Source organism: Lagopus muta, chromosome 2, assembly GCF_023343835.1.
Source record: "Lagopus muta isolate bLagMut1 chromosome 2, bLagMut1 primary, whole genome shotgun sequence".
In the NCBI taxonomy this organism is placed as follows: domain Eukaryota; kingdom Metazoa; phylum Chordata; class Aves; order Galliformes; family Phasianidae; genus Lagopus; species Lagopus muta.
In genome coordinates, this window is record NC_064434.1 from 949994 (window position 1) to 966246 (window position 16253).

General features: G+C 46.5%; 1 protein-coding gene across 2 annotated transcripts in view; it reads right to left on the bottom strand.

Annotated features, from left to right (window-relative positions):
- The window catches only part of LOC125688827 (CD2 associated protein), a 65975-nt gene that overhangs the window by 33180 nt on the left and 16542 nt on the right, over window positions 1–16253 (bottom strand). For both annotated transcript variants that reach the window (XM_048935336.1, XM_048935335.1), the window contains exon 2: window positions 14074–14234. In XM_048935336.1, the coding sequence (XP_048791293.1) occupies window positions 14074–14234 (161 nt within the window). The remainder of the gene's footprint in view (window positions 1–14073; window positions 14235–16253) is intronic.

Here is a 16253-nt window from a genome sequence, read left to right on the forward strand (position 1 = left end):
CGGGCTGCCAGCTTCTGCAGGAGAATGCTGTGGGAGACAGTGTCAAAGGCTTTGCTGAAGTCTAGGTAGACCACATCAACAGCCTTTCCTTCATCCACCAGATGGGTCACTAGATCATAGAAGGAGATCAGGTTGGTCAAACAGGACCTGCCCTTCACGAACCCATGCTGCTGGGCCTGATCCCCCGGTCACCCTGCACATGCCGCATGATCTCCCTCAAGACAATCTGCTCCATCACCTTACTTGGCACCAAGGTCAGGCTAACAGGCCTGAAGTTCCCCGGATCCTCCTTACGACCTTTCTTGTAAATGGGAGTCACATTGGCAAGCCTCCAGTCTTCTGGGACCTCACCTTATTATTCATATATATTCGTATTTCAAAACAACAGAAACAATACATATATACTCATTAATATCATCTCAACACTCAAGCAAGAGCTTTAACACTGTAAAAGACATGCATGGATGAAAATACAAGAAACGTTTCCACCAGGATGCAGCTCTACTGCTTTCTGGAACGCTAAAAGCCTGAAAGCTCCTGACTGCTGCTGTCCAGATGGAAAACAGAACAGGTCTGGAAATCTGCTGGTGCTTTCAAGCACATCATGAACTTCCCAACTAACAGTTCTGGGCACCCAGTACTTCCCAGAAGGACAGAGCAGAATAAGATTTCCAACAGCACAGTTTTTCCTCTCGCTCATTTCCATTACAAAAGGATGCCTTTCAGCAAACAGCCAAGTCATCCTGCATCTGCTCTCCCTCATGCTCAGAGAATTCTGCCCTTAAGCTCTCAAGTTCTGCACAGATTCTATCCTATAAGTGAAAGAAGGACTCCAAAAAAGAGAGCACTGTGACCACCTCCCATTAAACACCCACCTGGATGCCCACCTGCACAACCTGCTGTAGAGTACTGCTGTAGCAGGGGGTTGGGCTCAGTGACCCTGTGATTCTGATTGATGTATTCCATTCAAACACCACTTTTTGGCAGTGCACTCATTTTTGAGGAATTATTTTCAAGGAGGAGGTGCAGGAAGAGTAAAGTGTCATCAAAAAACCTCTGACAAACACCTTCAGACCTCACTACAAAGAGCAGCCACTGCCATCAAACCAGGCTGAGGCGTTTGTCAAACACCCCGCTAGTTTTGTGGGTTTGTTGCCTCCTATTTTTTTTTTAATAAAAAATATTTTGATTCCAATTAATTAATCTGTGTTACTTAAACATGTTAAGTACATTGTATAGTTTAGGAAGGCTGCTCCAAAAGTAACGCCTCTCATTTTATGATGTTGGATCACAGTGCCAGAGGTGGATGTTGGTGTATGGCAGTAGAGGTTGAACCTTCCCACCAGTATTCCTTTCCATGTTGCTGCTGTGTGACAGATGGCAGCAGAGGGCAGGCTGACACAATGGCGTCTGCCATGGGAGTGTAGATGGAGCAGTGAAGTGGAACTGAACTCCTGCATGAGGAAAGAATGGCACCCACTGACACTGATGCTTTTTTCCTCCCCAGTGAGTGCACCATACAGGTTCTGATTCACTGCCTGTGAAAACATACAGCTCATTGTGGTGACCACATTTAAAAATAGCACTTTGTAGCTGACTATGTGCGCTATCAAACAGTGTTGTGCTCTTTGTATCTGCTGTAGTTTCCATGGAAATAAACTAGACAGAGGCGTTAGTTTCAGTGCAACCTATGTCGATGTGGCCCAAGACAACCCCTGTTCCCCCAGCACAGCCCAGGCAAGGCTGGACATACATGAGTTAAACAGTTTCTAGAACACTCACCACTAGGGAATCTATTCCCTGTTTGCACTAATGCTGCACTTTGCACAGCATTTCACAAGATGCAACTGCATGCATTTTGTGAAATGGGGGACACAACAAAGGAAAGAGGATGCAGGGGAAAGACCAAGATGATTATGGGCTAAAAACAGGGCAGGCAGCTACAAAACCATCGGAGAAGCTCTGCCATGAGCAGTAAAGCACTGGACGTCAGCGACACTCAAATCCAAGAGCAGGTAGTGAGTGCCATGGGTGAATCAGGAAGCACAGTGAGCACAGCCTCATGGAAAGCTGCTTTGCAATGCGAGGAGGAACAACCAGCACAAGAGCCGTCTGTCACTGCAGCAATTAGCAAGAAATCCATGCAGACAAGATGAGGAAGGGGCTGGTAAGTAGTGCATGGATAGGTCAGCAACTGCTGTTTCAATATTTAACCTACTAACCTTTAGAATATCCCTGTAAAGCAGAGATTTTGTTACTGCCAACAAGGAACTGAAGCATTAATTATCCTACCCCAGGGCATTAAAATCACATCAAGGTGAAGCAAATTCAGGAATCCCTGTTTTCCACAACTGCATACCACCATACCACAAACCTCTACCTCCTATAATTTCTCCAGCAGCAGGAAACTGCTCTAAATCCATTTCCAAAGGCACATATCAGGATGCTCTCAACATACATAGCACCCACTGCTTCCAGCAATTTCATCCTCAGCACCTGAGGCTGGATGTGGCTCTGGGCAGCCTGGTCTGGTGGTTGGTGACCCTGCACATAGCAGGGGTTAAAAGCTAGATGAGCGTTGTGGTCCTTTCCAACCCAGGCCATGCTGTGATTTTATGATCACTGTAACCATTCTGACCTTTTGGACACTTGGAGATTTTACAAATCCTTTCTAAACAAGACATATCAGTTGGGATCACTGAAAATGGACACTAATTGATTCAAACTTTTATTAGTAACCCTATGACAGCTGCAATGCTTACATCTCTGCCAAAATAACAGTACACACAGGTCTGAGCTCAGCATTCAAACCAAAATAATACCAAAATAACACATCCCAGTTACTGCTATATCTAATCTGAACGTTCCCAAAACTGCCAATCACTGCCTTCAGAACAAGGAAGGGGTTTTTCTTGTTTGCATTGCTGCTTGAGGCAGACATGATATCTCAACAGAGCCTGCATTATGACAATGAAAGCTTTCCAGGACACTTCAGCCCGTTCTGAGATGAGGCCACCACTCATTGTCAGCCAGCAAAAACAAACTGAGTCTGACATTCACTGCAGCTGGAAGTTTTAATATTCATATTATGCCAACCCACTACAGCAAGGGGCTTGTCAGCGTTTCCATGAGCAACGCAGACCTCATGCACGTATGACTTGGCAGTACAAGGTCAGCACAGCAATCCCAGCATCAAGTGCTCAGCCTGGGAGCAACCGCCCACTTGTTAGGGTGCAAACCATAGCACCAGCTATAAGGGCTTTCCCTGTTTATAACCTCCATTAAATGCATGTGTCACATCCCTTTCAAATTGCTGACACCACACAGGCTGATAATGTAAAATCGTGTGCAAGTTCAACTCCACAGTAAAAAAAGATCAGGGTAATCCTAAGCCCACTGCTTGCCACACAAGGAATGACTGACAATGCAGAAACCAGGTCAGAAGCCTGAAGGGACATGAGGGATGGCTACAAATTTAGCCTGCTCCTGAACAACAGGGCACAGGGAAGTTCATTATCCAACAAACCTAAATCCTTAGCTAGATTCTTCAATAAACATTACAACATTTCAGTTCCCCATTCCTTCTATATGTGCTGTTATACCAAGAACAATAACCTTTTTACATTATTTCTGATGTAGGCTAAGAAACATCAGCTTGTACAAAAGCTGCACACATTCCTGTTGCTGGCTGAGCATACTTCAAAGTGAGAGATGTTAAGCAGCAGCACAGTACATAAGGAGAGGGAGATAAAGAGACATAGACCTAAGTGTCAGAGCCTCCAGACCATTTTCTCAACTCTTTTCCTGTCTGTCAGAACAGCAGTAATGGTATTGTCTATTCCTGGGCTTGGAAATGAAGTTTCTGACTCACATTCTATGGGTAGAAAATAAGGAGATTGAGAGCTGAACCTGCCACTTGTTGTAGGGAAGCAGAAGCAATTGGAATGAGCAAAGTAATGGATCCAGAGGAGGGCACTGAGATGTCAGAGGGCTGGAGCAGCTCTGCTATGAGGAACGGTTGAGGGAACTGGGCTTGTTCAGCTTGGAGAAGAGAAGGCTGTGGGGACACCTTATTGCAGCCTTGCAGTGCTTGAAGGGAGCAGATAAACAGGAGGGGGAACGGCTGTGTGTGAGGGTGGGTGGTGATGGGACAAGGGGAATGGTTTTAAAGTGAGACAGGGGAGGTTTGGGTTGGAGATGAGGAGGAAGTTTTTCCCCCCCGAGGGTGGTGAGGCACTGGCACAGGTTGCCCAAGGAGGCTGTGGATGCCCCATCCCTGCAGGCATTCAAGGCCAGGCTGGATGTGGCTCTGGGCAGCCTGGGCTGCTGGTTGGCGACCTGCACACAGCAGGGGTTGGGACTGGAGGAGCGCTGTGGGCCTTTGCAACCCAGGCCATGCTGGGATTCAGTGAAACAGGCAAGTGCTCTGTTTGTACCACCTCACCCCTTCACCTTACAGCAGCAAGACTGCTTTATCAGAGACTAACAGCACATAGGTGTGTCACTGTGTACAGATGCAAAAAAACACAGCCACATACAGACGTGGGTCAAAAACTCTGATCAAGTGCAATGAAACACGATGGCTCCTGGAACACAAAGCCTTCCCCTCTAAGCAGTTCAGATCCCACCACCCCCTGCCTTCACGGCCTCAGTGACAGCAGCAGACAGGCACACACATGGCAGCTGTAACACTTCAGCCTCCTGAACCAACAGCATCCCTTGGATGATGGATCCCATTGGAAGTATGTTTTCTCATCTGAAATGCAAGTGCCCACAGAGCACCTGACATGAAGTATTTAACCACGGCAAGGAAAGGAACACAAACAACCTGCCCTGTCATTCTGTCATGCCTGCCATGAACTGAAAGGACAAATGTAGACAGTTTATGAACACAAATAGCTGAGCTGCTGCCTGAACTCTGTCCCTGGAGCTTTTTCCATCACCCAGCAGAGGAGCTCTGCTGGCAGCTGGCACAAACTGCAGCAACCCGGAGGGTTAAAAGTTATTCTTGAAAACAGAACCCAATCAATTCAAAGATGAAAGCAGTTACAGTTCCCTGAAGCACTGAAGAACGCTCAATCCCGATAACCTTTGTTTTCCAAGACAAGTTACCTCGTGGGCAGTTTCATGTGTCTCAGGGTTGATTTATCCCTCCAGTTTATGGCTGAAGGAAGGCAGCTTCAATCCTCAGCTTCACGTCTTCCAAAACTGAAACTGCTTTATATTTTGACTTCCATGCACCTCGGTTAAATGCGTTTCAGTTCAGGACTGTGAAGCTAGAAGGAAAGCTACCAGCTGACATGAACCTCCAGTAACATTCACAGGAGTTACAGAAACAAACTGCAAAGTGAGCAGCTGGGGTTCACAGCCCAAAGCCTGGCTCTAGCACAGTCAACCAGCAGCCCCAATAGCCAAGTGAAGAACCCTACATTGCAGGATTCTATGATTCTATGATGCAGGCCTTGGTGCTGCAGGCTGGCAGAACAGCAGAGGTAGACTCACACAAGTTATCACACTGCAAGTTTGCAACTGCGGTTACTTCACTCAACCTCATTAAAAAAAAGAAAAAAAAGCGAAAGAACAGAGGGAACATCAGCAGTATTGGGTGTGTACACGTCTTGATTTATCTGACACGTGAGAACAGACTGCTGTGACAGTGCTGGGATGCACAGCCAGAGATTCCCCGGATGCAGCAAGCATTACATATTACCTGGGTAACTGACCTCTTTAATATCTTATATACGGTAATTGCACAGTACACAGTTATAGCAGTGATTTAGATTTCTGTATATAGAAAAAGGTCTAAACTTAGACTAAGCTTTCTGTGCATCTAGCTAGTTATTTCTGACCGAGCTACTACACGCACTCTGCAGTTTACTTAATTGTAGCTGCAAACTCCATCTGACGCAACATGCTCTGCCTACAAACTTCCAGCCCTTGGAAAGGAAGTTATAAAATCACACACAATGAAATTCATTAAGGAAGGGCAGAAGTGCACACCGTTTCATGTGGTTAAAGGAGTAACTATTTGCACACAGCAGTTTTCCTTTCCAGCCCTCTACACCTGACTGCAGCAGCACACATCCAAGAGCACGCAGCTCCACCAGCACTCCATGGGCAGATTCATCTTTTTTGGAGCGCAAGACTGCATACAGTCAAACACCTGGATAACTCAAACATGAATAATGAGTGTATTCAGCACTGCTCACACATACCAGACACCACATTTTCTCCTGCTATCCCTGAAAACAGCACCTCAAGTTCCTTTCCATGCCAGTTCTGCCACTAATACACTATATAGGAGTTCTTACCATTCCTTACATACATTGTCAACACTACTTTGAAATGCAAAATAGTAAAAGAAACACCAGTGCACAGAATGGTTTGGGTTGAAAGGGGCCTCAAGGATCATGAAGCTCCAACCCCCCTGTGCCATGCAGGGCCACCAACCTCCCCATTTCATAGCAGCCCAGGCTGCCCAGGGCCCCATCCAACCTGGCCTTGAACACCTCCAGGGATGGACGGGGCATCACAGCCTCTCTGGGCAGCTGTTCCAGCACCTCACCACTCTCACAGCACACAACTTCCCCCTGACATCCAACCTCCATCTGCCCTCCCTCCACTCCAAACCATTTCCCCTTGTCCTGCTGCCATCTCCCCTTTCCAAGAGCTGACTCCCCTCCTGTCTGCAGGCTCCCTTTAGGTACTGCAGGCTGCATTGAGGTCACCCCGCAGCTTCTCTTCTCCATGCTGAACAAGCCCAGCTCCCTCAGCCTGTCTTTGTAGTGGAGGTGCTGCAGCCCCCTGCTCATCTCTGTGGCTCCTCTGGACCCTCTCCAACAGCTCCCTGTCTTTCTTGTACTGGGGCCCACAGCCCTGGATGCAGTGCTGCAGATGGGGCCTCACAAGAGCAGAGCAGGGATGGACGATCACCTCCCTGTCCCTGCTGGCCACCCCTCTGCTGATGGAATGAAATAATGCACACATTTGCACCTTACACAAATAAAGCAATACGATCCCAGTGTGAACACAGTGAAGATATTACCAACAAGATCTGTTGTGTTCCTTTCACTGCCAATCATGGCACAAGAACCCTGGGCCCCCAGGTACCACAGAGGCACCCACAAGCACTCGTGCCAGGAGAACACGTCCACAGCAAGAGCTCTGCCAGGCAGTTCAGACCACATGTAAGCTCAAATCCACCTCGCAGCTTTGCTTTTCCAAACTATGTGAGACAGGTTGCTTTACAGAGAGACTTCACAAGGTCTCACCTTGCATAAACCCAAACATTTCAACCACAAATCAAAGTCATAGAATGGCCTGAGTTGCAAAGGCCCTCAGCGCTCCTCCAGCTCCAACCCCTGCTGTGTGCAGGTCGCCAACCAGCAGCCCAGGCTGCCCAGAGCCACATCCAGCCTGGCCTTGAATGCCTGCAGGGATGGATGGGGCATCCACAGCCTCCTTGGGCAACCTGTGCCAGTGCCTCACCACCCTCTGGGTAAAAACTTCCTCCTCATCTCCAACCCAAACCTCCCCTGTCTCAGTTTAACTCATTCCCCTTGTCCTATCACCATCCACCCTTGTAAACAGTTGCAGACAGAACAGACATAAGCAGACAGCTGTAGACAGAAACAAACAGAAGGATCCATGTAAGCAAGAGTAACCCGCGATGAGCTCTGAATCCTAACAACACTGCTACACATGACTGCATTTGAACATCATCGGCTGTATGTGGCTGTGTGCTTCGTCTTCTTATTTCCTTTTTTGAAACAGAGGTTCCCTTCCACCATAAGCAGGCACTCACAAGCCATTCACCTTCACACCTGTTCCGCTGTTCATTCAGACACGACAGAACAAACAAATAGTTGAGAGCTCTCTCTCAGCCCGCAGTGGCAGTAATCCCTGCTACCATCCCACTCAATAGCTGGGACTGGGAACAGCCTGGGCAGCCCTGCCTGGGTTGCTGCCGTAAACAGCCCAGTCCCACCGAGCGGCTCGCCATGAAGGGTGCCCTCCAGCAGTGCTGGTTCCTCCAAGAGCTGGAAGGAAACCAGCAGGAGTCGTGGACTCCACACAGGTGCCAGTACCACATCTCACAGTCCCTGCTTTACTCCTTATCAGGGCAAGCAGAGCCTGCTTGTGGCCGTCATTTCTCACGTGCTCAGCACTGAACCCAAAATTACATAACTTTTAATTTTATGTATTTTCTTTTTGAAGGGGAAAAAAAATGCAGCAGCTTCTTCAAAGCAAGAGCTGCTTTCCCACCAAACCAACTTTCCTCTCCCCTCACCAGGAAGCCAAAGAAGTCTCCATACCACTAAGCCTCATCCCCTGGCAAGCCTAATCTGTGCCAATTTCCTCAAAACAGAAAAGAAAGGAGAAAGCTACATAAACCAAAGCATCCCTTGACTGCTAGGATTGATTTATTAGTGTACGTTTAATTTTCTCTGAGCATTACTTGAATGCAAAGAATTCAGGCTGAACAGGTGTCAAAACACACAGCCTGGTGTGACACACAGCAGCAGAGCCAATCTGGAAGTGCTGGAAACAGGTATGCATTGTATTGCATTACTGTAACAAAACACACTCCTGACTTCTGTGCTGAAGACCCCCACATCTGCTTCCTAACTGCATGGCCCATCACACAGACATTAAGTACAGACGTTCATAGTTATTCATCTGTTTTGTCAGCTGTTACTTCACTATTTGTAAGAAGATGCGAATTGGGCAGAACTGAGACAAAAAGTGCCTTTACCTTGCCTGCAATCCTTCCCAGCTCCTGGCCCTATAACAGCTCCTGGTTATAGATCTGGGTGAGGCCCATGTGCTATTTTTGCAAAGGAATTGCAGAGGACATTGCTACAGTTGAAGGAGCTTTCAGGCAAAGCTTCCTCACCGGCTTGCAGCACGCTGGGGACCTTGCACCATCTCAGCCCCGAGGCAGCAGCTCAGCTCTGCTGTAGCTGGAACTGCTCCCAGTGAAAAGGGTCGGGTAGAGGAGGGCTCTGAGGCAGAGCAGAGGGGTTTGGGTTGTGTTTTCTGTACACCGACAGGCACACAGACCGGGGAGCTGAACAAGAAAGCAAACAGCCGTTGTTTAAAGGAATCCTTCACCCAAGCACTGTAATTGACTGCAATTCCTGCCTGTCTCTGTACACTGGAAAGAAGTTCACCTAAATCAAAACCAAGCCGTTTTGTTACACAAACAGCTCTAACACAGAACATAAAAAAATACATTAAATGCGACCTAAAAAAAAAAATCATACAGCGACCACAGCTTTTTAAATTCATGCTGCTGCTCGCATTCATTTCCCCAAAACACAAAATCAATGTATTGATTAAGAACATACAGAAAATAAAGCAAGCTTACCACTTCCAGTGACATATTTGCTCGAACACACCCTGTGTTCTGCTTTTTTTTTTTATTATTTCAGAGGAGGAAGAGAAGAAAATGTCGTAGCGAGCAAAGTTCAGGGGCTCACTAACCTGAGCAGGACAGCAGCACGGTGCAGGGCAGCAGCTGCACACACCTTGCAGGCAAACAGCACTGAGCAGCAGCACAGGGCACAGGTGGACACATGCAGCACGTGCGTCAGGATCCCAGCCTGCTCCCCACAGTGCTCCCCAAGCTCAGCCCCTGTCTGCCCTCACTGATGGAAGCTGTGAGTTAATCCATCCACTGCCCCTCCCTTGTTTGAAGCACTGCCCCACGCTTACGACCCAGCCAGTTTTACTGCCATGAACAGCAGACTCACAGTCTGGCTGCAAAGATAAAAGCTGCTCGTTTTGTTTCAATTATTATTACGATGCTAAAAACCTTTTCACTGTGTATAGACAAAAGCTTTCTCAAATAAGTGGACAAACAAACACCAAATCACTTCCAGCTTAATGCAAGAGTTGGAGAGTGAATTTTCCATTCAGCAGCTTCTCCTCGTACTGGACACAAATGGGTGTGGGTACGTTTCACGATGATGAATTTAAGAAAGGAAAAGCTACTGTCAAAAAAAAGACAATAGAAGTCTGCAAGATTTCCACTGCTCATTTCTTTCAGGAATTTATGAGGTTATTTATTTCAATACTGCCCGTGTAGAAAGCAGGAAGAGAAATGGCAATAACAGCGATGTCAGGAACAAAACATTCAGTTCAAGTATTACAACATAACCAAAAGCATATAGGAACACAAACCAAGCTGGAATTTAAATGAGAATTTGGCATTGAGATTGCAAACCTCCGTACCTGCAGAGGAGCTCCACAACTTCATGAAGAAAGGCAGCTTATAGCAACACGGCACGTATGAGCCAGGACTCCGAAACAAAACTGAGAAAGTACATTTTGTTATGAGGCAGAGAGGAAAAACTGAGCTCCTATCAAGCACTCTAAAGCCCAACACTGCAAAAGCACTTTTGAAAAGACCTCTATTACTGAAAGTAAGTTCAAGGACGATAGCTTCACAGCTGGGCAGTGTAAGTGCTCGCAATGTTTGAGCATCTGTTTGCAACCACGCAGCCGCTGGGAGTTTTCCACCAGCTGTGAGCTCCCATGCAAGGACTGCTTCAGACATCGCCACCCAACCCCACCTCATCCCAACCTTTGGGTACCTCCCACTTTCCACTCAAGCACACCGTGACACTACTAACCAAGAACACCATGGGAGCTTTACAGGGCGCCTGGTTCTCCTTAACTGAAGGTATCCATGCACTTTCTTTAAATGCAAAATAACATGGTGCAAGTCAGCTCTAAGAACCACACAGAGCCTCAGGCTTTGGCTTACCTGTGGAGGTGCAAGAGCCTTGCAAGGGCCTGCAGAACATGCCCACTCCCAGCTGGCACACAGAATCGGCCACCAGCAGCCTTTTGCAGGATGCTACACCAGCATGCAGAAAGTCTGATAATAATGAGAGCTACCAGCATACATTACAAGGTATCAAGCATTATCAGCAGTGCATCAGTATCCACAGGAAGCTTACACAGACTCCCTTTTGTTTAGAAGTATTATGGGTTAACACAGAGCTTAGCTCACCTACTTGTTTGTGCTACAAATTAGCCTTAACATCCACCTGAAAGCATGATGTCAGCTTCCTTTGCTACACTCTGAACTGCACAGAACTAATTGTTACCATTGTATAGCTTCCATAAAACTGCTACATGGAAATACTTAGAAAATCTGAGAGAAAATGAAGACACCAACAAAAAACTATTTCCTGCAAGACTGTTAGCAACTTGAAATGAAGATGACAGTGCTCAGTTACATTTTGAACAGAAAAGTTGAATTGTCTGGTGCAAACATCAAAGCATGAGGTGCAGCGTTGGTGAAGCCTGCTTTGTAAACCTATGCCCAGCACAGGGAACAAAATGGGACCTGGATCTGCTTTAGCTGTATGATACACAGTCTGAATCTGGGGCATCCAGCACATCAAGAGAGCACGCAGCCCTATTCCTCCTATTGGTATTTCGGTTGTCCTTCAGACAAGAAGTTGCCTGGCAGCCACAGACACTGCAGCTGCCACCTGGCAACAAGCTTTTGTCCTGCAGGAGCTGAGCAAAACGAGCTGAATGAGCTGGAGTTACTGCTGTATCCCTGCAGTGCTCCTGCAACTGTCTGACAAAAATCAATGACTTCACAGGATATGAAAGGACTCACAGAAACACAGAACTGCAAGGGACCTCAGGAGATGCCGAGCCCAAGCCCTGCCAGAGCAGTTCTGCAGCAGATCGCATGGGAAGGCATCCATCTCAGGCCCTGACTGCTGAGCAGTCCACCGCCCCTGGGCAGCCGTCCCAGGCTCTCAGAGTAAGGAGGCTCTTCCTTGTGTTTGCATGGAACTTCCTGTGTTCCGCTTTTTCCTCCTTCATAAACATCTAATTGAAAACAAGACAGCGTGTCCAGCTTTGTCCCATTTAAACTATCACGTATTTGTTGTATTTCAAAACAGTTCACATAGGAAAAAGCCAGGCAACTCCAGTGAGTAACACATTCAGCATTTTCAGCTTCAAAAGCTAACTTATGCAATCAGCAGAGATTACAATTTACTATCCAAATTCTTCACGGAGAGGTTACACATTGGCCTCCACTCAATTCTTGTGATACACACAAACACACACTCTATTTTACATACATATATATAACCAACCAAACAATTGAGCCTTATGATGAGTTCAGGCCAAGTCCCCACGTAATGCATGAGATGACATTCATGCCAGGAATACAGAGATCCTTTCAGAAAAGCATGAAATTCAAGCTAGTCACATTCGTCCCCCTCCTTCTTGTCACACCCCATCCCACAGACCTCAGACATTCTCCATTCCAACTGCATTGCCCTCAGGAGCTGCAGGGTCCCGCTCCATAGGAATCCCAGCTGACACAAAAGCCACCACCTCACTTCGAGTTTGAACAGCTGATGGGTGAGGTAACCAACAGCCAATTCATTTCTCAAAGGACCTTCCTTGTTTACAAGGCCGAAGTACAGCTCTGCTCCAGTTGCTTTTCACCTCCTTCCTGCAGCTCACCAACCCTTCATGCACTAACACCACAGTGATTTATATCAAAGTTTGTGAAAGTTCTCCTTGAACTTGGAGAAGAGAAAAACAACATGCAATTAATTTAATTCTTCACATAAAAGCATGCCAGCTCCGACCCTCTGAACTGTTCAGCAAACTAACCTTGGTGAGCCAAGACCTGGTGTGAACTGCTGTGGGTCTGACACCTTCCTACATGGCTCCTATGGGCCAGGCAAGGATGTCACCAGCACAACGGTCATCAAAAAGCACATGAGATAAAAGTAAGTTAGCATTTATACACAGCCCTAGACCTCAAAGGGATTTGGCAATGAGCTAAAACAAGTTACAAGTGTTAGACAAGTGAAAGGCATTCTTACTCACTTTCCCTTGCTAAGAGGCACAAAAGGAACAGCTGGTTAATTCCAATCATTTTTAAAGGTGGACAATTAATTTTTTCCAGCAATAAAAATGAGTGGTTTCTTTTCTTTTTTTCATTAAATTGAACAGCAAAATCAATTCTATTGCACTCAAGCATGAAGATGTGATCACAACACCGCACACATTCCCTCTTACAGTTTAGTAACAGTGCATCTTGCTAGGATATGGTCAAAGAACTCCTACTCTGCAAATAATAATTTTACTTCAGAAAGACAAGAATATCTAAATTCTTGTTAATTATACTTCATGGAACACCATGGAAGATATGGATATAACCAAGATATAACCATGGAACACCATGGTTACACCAAGGAAGATATTCTAAACAAGTAAAAAGTACAAAGAAGGAAGGTATAATCCCAGTAACACTTACATACTTCTCACAATGAGACACCTGGCAGCTCAGCAGACTCCAGATTTCAGCTGTTACACGTGGAACAGCACACCTAGACTATGCAAGCAACTAATAAATAGCTGCGTACTCAACACTAGACTTACAAAACTTTCAGAGGAAACAGAAAAGCACAACTGCAAGCAGTCTTCACTTAAAACATACATACACAAATACACAGCAAATGCAAAAGGTGGTACGATTGCACAGCTTCACTGATTCACAATTGCTTTTTAGACTAGGCCCATTCCGTGCCCTTTGCACAGACACAGGGAAGGCTGTGTCAGGAGGGAGCTCCCTCAAACCAACAGCTGCCATCTGAGCTGAAGCATTCACACAACCGCAGCTCAGCTGACTGAGCCACGACCGTACTTTCCCCACTCTCTTGACCTGATATCTTCCATAGATCCACCTTCCAGGCATAGATTTTTATTTCATTTCAGTTCTTAGGAGTCAATCCATCTCACTAAGGCAGCTCACTGCGCTGCACACAACTGAAGCAGTCGCAAGGAAACAAGATACAGCACGAAGGTATGGATCAACAGAAATGCTCACGTGAGCAAGAACAGAGAGAAGAGCTTATAAAGGGAAAAGAACTTCCAGAAGCATCCCAAGAAGCCTGAATAAGCTAGAAGGCCTTCAAATCAAAAATTCGTCCCCTTAGAAATATAACAGGTGTGTAATGGCACCGGTTCAGAAATAACTAGGCCGCTGTACAGCCACAGCAGCCACTGCACAAAACTCACCTTCACAAAGTTATCTGGGAACATGCCCCGCTTGCCATTCAGCTCCCCTTCCAGCCATCCTTCTTCTTCCAGTTTTTTCACATTCCTGATGATTTCCCCAACTCGGATGGTTAGCTCATCATCATGCACTGCATCATAGTCATACTCCACAATATACTCCACTGGAAGAAAAAAAAAGGGAACAACTCAGGCACGTGTTAATGTCCTCACAGCAACACTTATTCACAAACTGCTGTGTCCCCACCCATTCCAGAAAGGTAAAAAAGTCACTTGTTAAAGTAAAGCAAAACCAGGAATAGCACATTTTGTGTGTGGAGGGAGGTGATTTTTTGTACTGTAAAAGCTTGAAGAGATCACTGCCCGAAGCCCAGCGCCCAGTCTCAGACTTAGCAGCTATGAACCCATAGGTGAAGGCCTTTGCTCATTGGCACCCGTATCTAAAGGGCACCTCTCTTCAGATGCATCTGGTTTGGTACAATAAGGAATAAGCAAGCAAGCTTTAATTTTGACATAACTAAGTCTCCTCAGAAGAGCCTAGCAATGCATTGGCACACTCGTGCACTTGTTGCACAAGACCTAGTGGAGTTGCTTGTATGGAAAGAAGGGCTCATGTGTTGATGAAGAAATCCTGCTCGTGCCAGGACTTCCCACAGACCTGCAAGCAATCAGCTCCCCTCAGCCCAAAGCAGTTTGAGGCCAGGCTGGATGTGGCTCTGGGCAGCCTGGGCTGCTGGTTGGCGACCTGCACACAGCAGGGGTTGGAGCTGATGAGCATCGTGGGCCTTTGCAACCCAGGCTGTTCTGAGATTCTGTGAACCTCCCCTGCTCTGCAGGTCACAACATACATGAAGACAAGACCATAGGGGGGTTGAACAACAGACATTTTGAAGAGCTGTACATGTCTTTTATTTGCTTGCTTTCTCCAGATTTGTTATTCATTGATCCATAACAGCATCCAACAATCATTTCACAATTAAGGAACCAAATGGGAGAAAAGCAGTCTTCTGGGGCTTTCCCCCAGCTCCATCAAACCAAGGCACACAGTTCTTGCCCGTGTGTAGTCTTTGCCACAAGCACTGCTGCATGCATTCTGAAGCAGAGCCTTCAGCCCTCTGCCTACAGACGAACTCAGAACACCAACAGTAAAAATCACAGCTACAGGATTGCACCAAGGATGCAACAGAAGTGTCAGAATGGCCTATGTGGTCATTCTCAATACAACCACTGATGAAGGAGCCAGCTGAAAATAACCGCAAAAGCAGTTTATTTTTCCCCTCCTCTTTAAGAGAGAATGTTGTCTTTGCCTTGAACAGAAGTCACCACCACAATTATCTGCTTGTGACACAAGCTGTGCAACTCCTCATTTAAGCTACTGCCACGGTGTGAGCTTATTTTTGCCCAACGTTTGCTCTAAGCTTGCTTCAGTATTTATTTTCCCCACAACTGCCTGCAGCAAGCACAGAAATTGTCTTGATTCTGCAGAGCATTTTTCTGCTGCTGAGAGGTTGAGATAAAATACTGCTGCATAGACTGGAAATTCTGTCACTGACATCATAAAGACAATTGCCATCCATAGCCTGGAAATAAAAATGTCATCTTCCAACCAAGCCATTTTGGAAACCCAGACACACAGTGACCTCAGACAGAGCCATGCTACGTACTTCTCTCTGTCACACGAGCAAGCACTGCATTTCAATGCACACAGCATAGGACCCGTTTTGTGAAGGTAAATGTGGGAAGCAGAACACGAGCTCTGTCACTGTAACCACACACAGCACCAAGCTGCCAAACACCTGGCCCCCTTCCCACAGCAGACTCTGAAGCAGTAATCATAGCCACGCTGTGTCAACATGAGCTAATTATTTTAAATGCCTCTTTATTTCCTTGGGGAATATTTCTGCATGCGCCCTTGAAACGCACAGCGCATTCATGTTGGTCAGCAGCTGTAAAGCACAGACGTGTCGTGCCAGCAGTCGGAGGAGGTCCTCAAAACCACCCAGACATGCTCTGGGAGACTCCACGTTCTGAAGACAAACTGAAGTGAACAAACATCAGCACTTCATTTTTGAAATTCAGGTGCTGAGTTTCCTCTTGTGTTTGGCAATGACACAACACCATCCTGCTTTCCGACGTACACAAACAGGATCTAAACTCCATTCCTTCGCCTGGGAAGTGGGAGC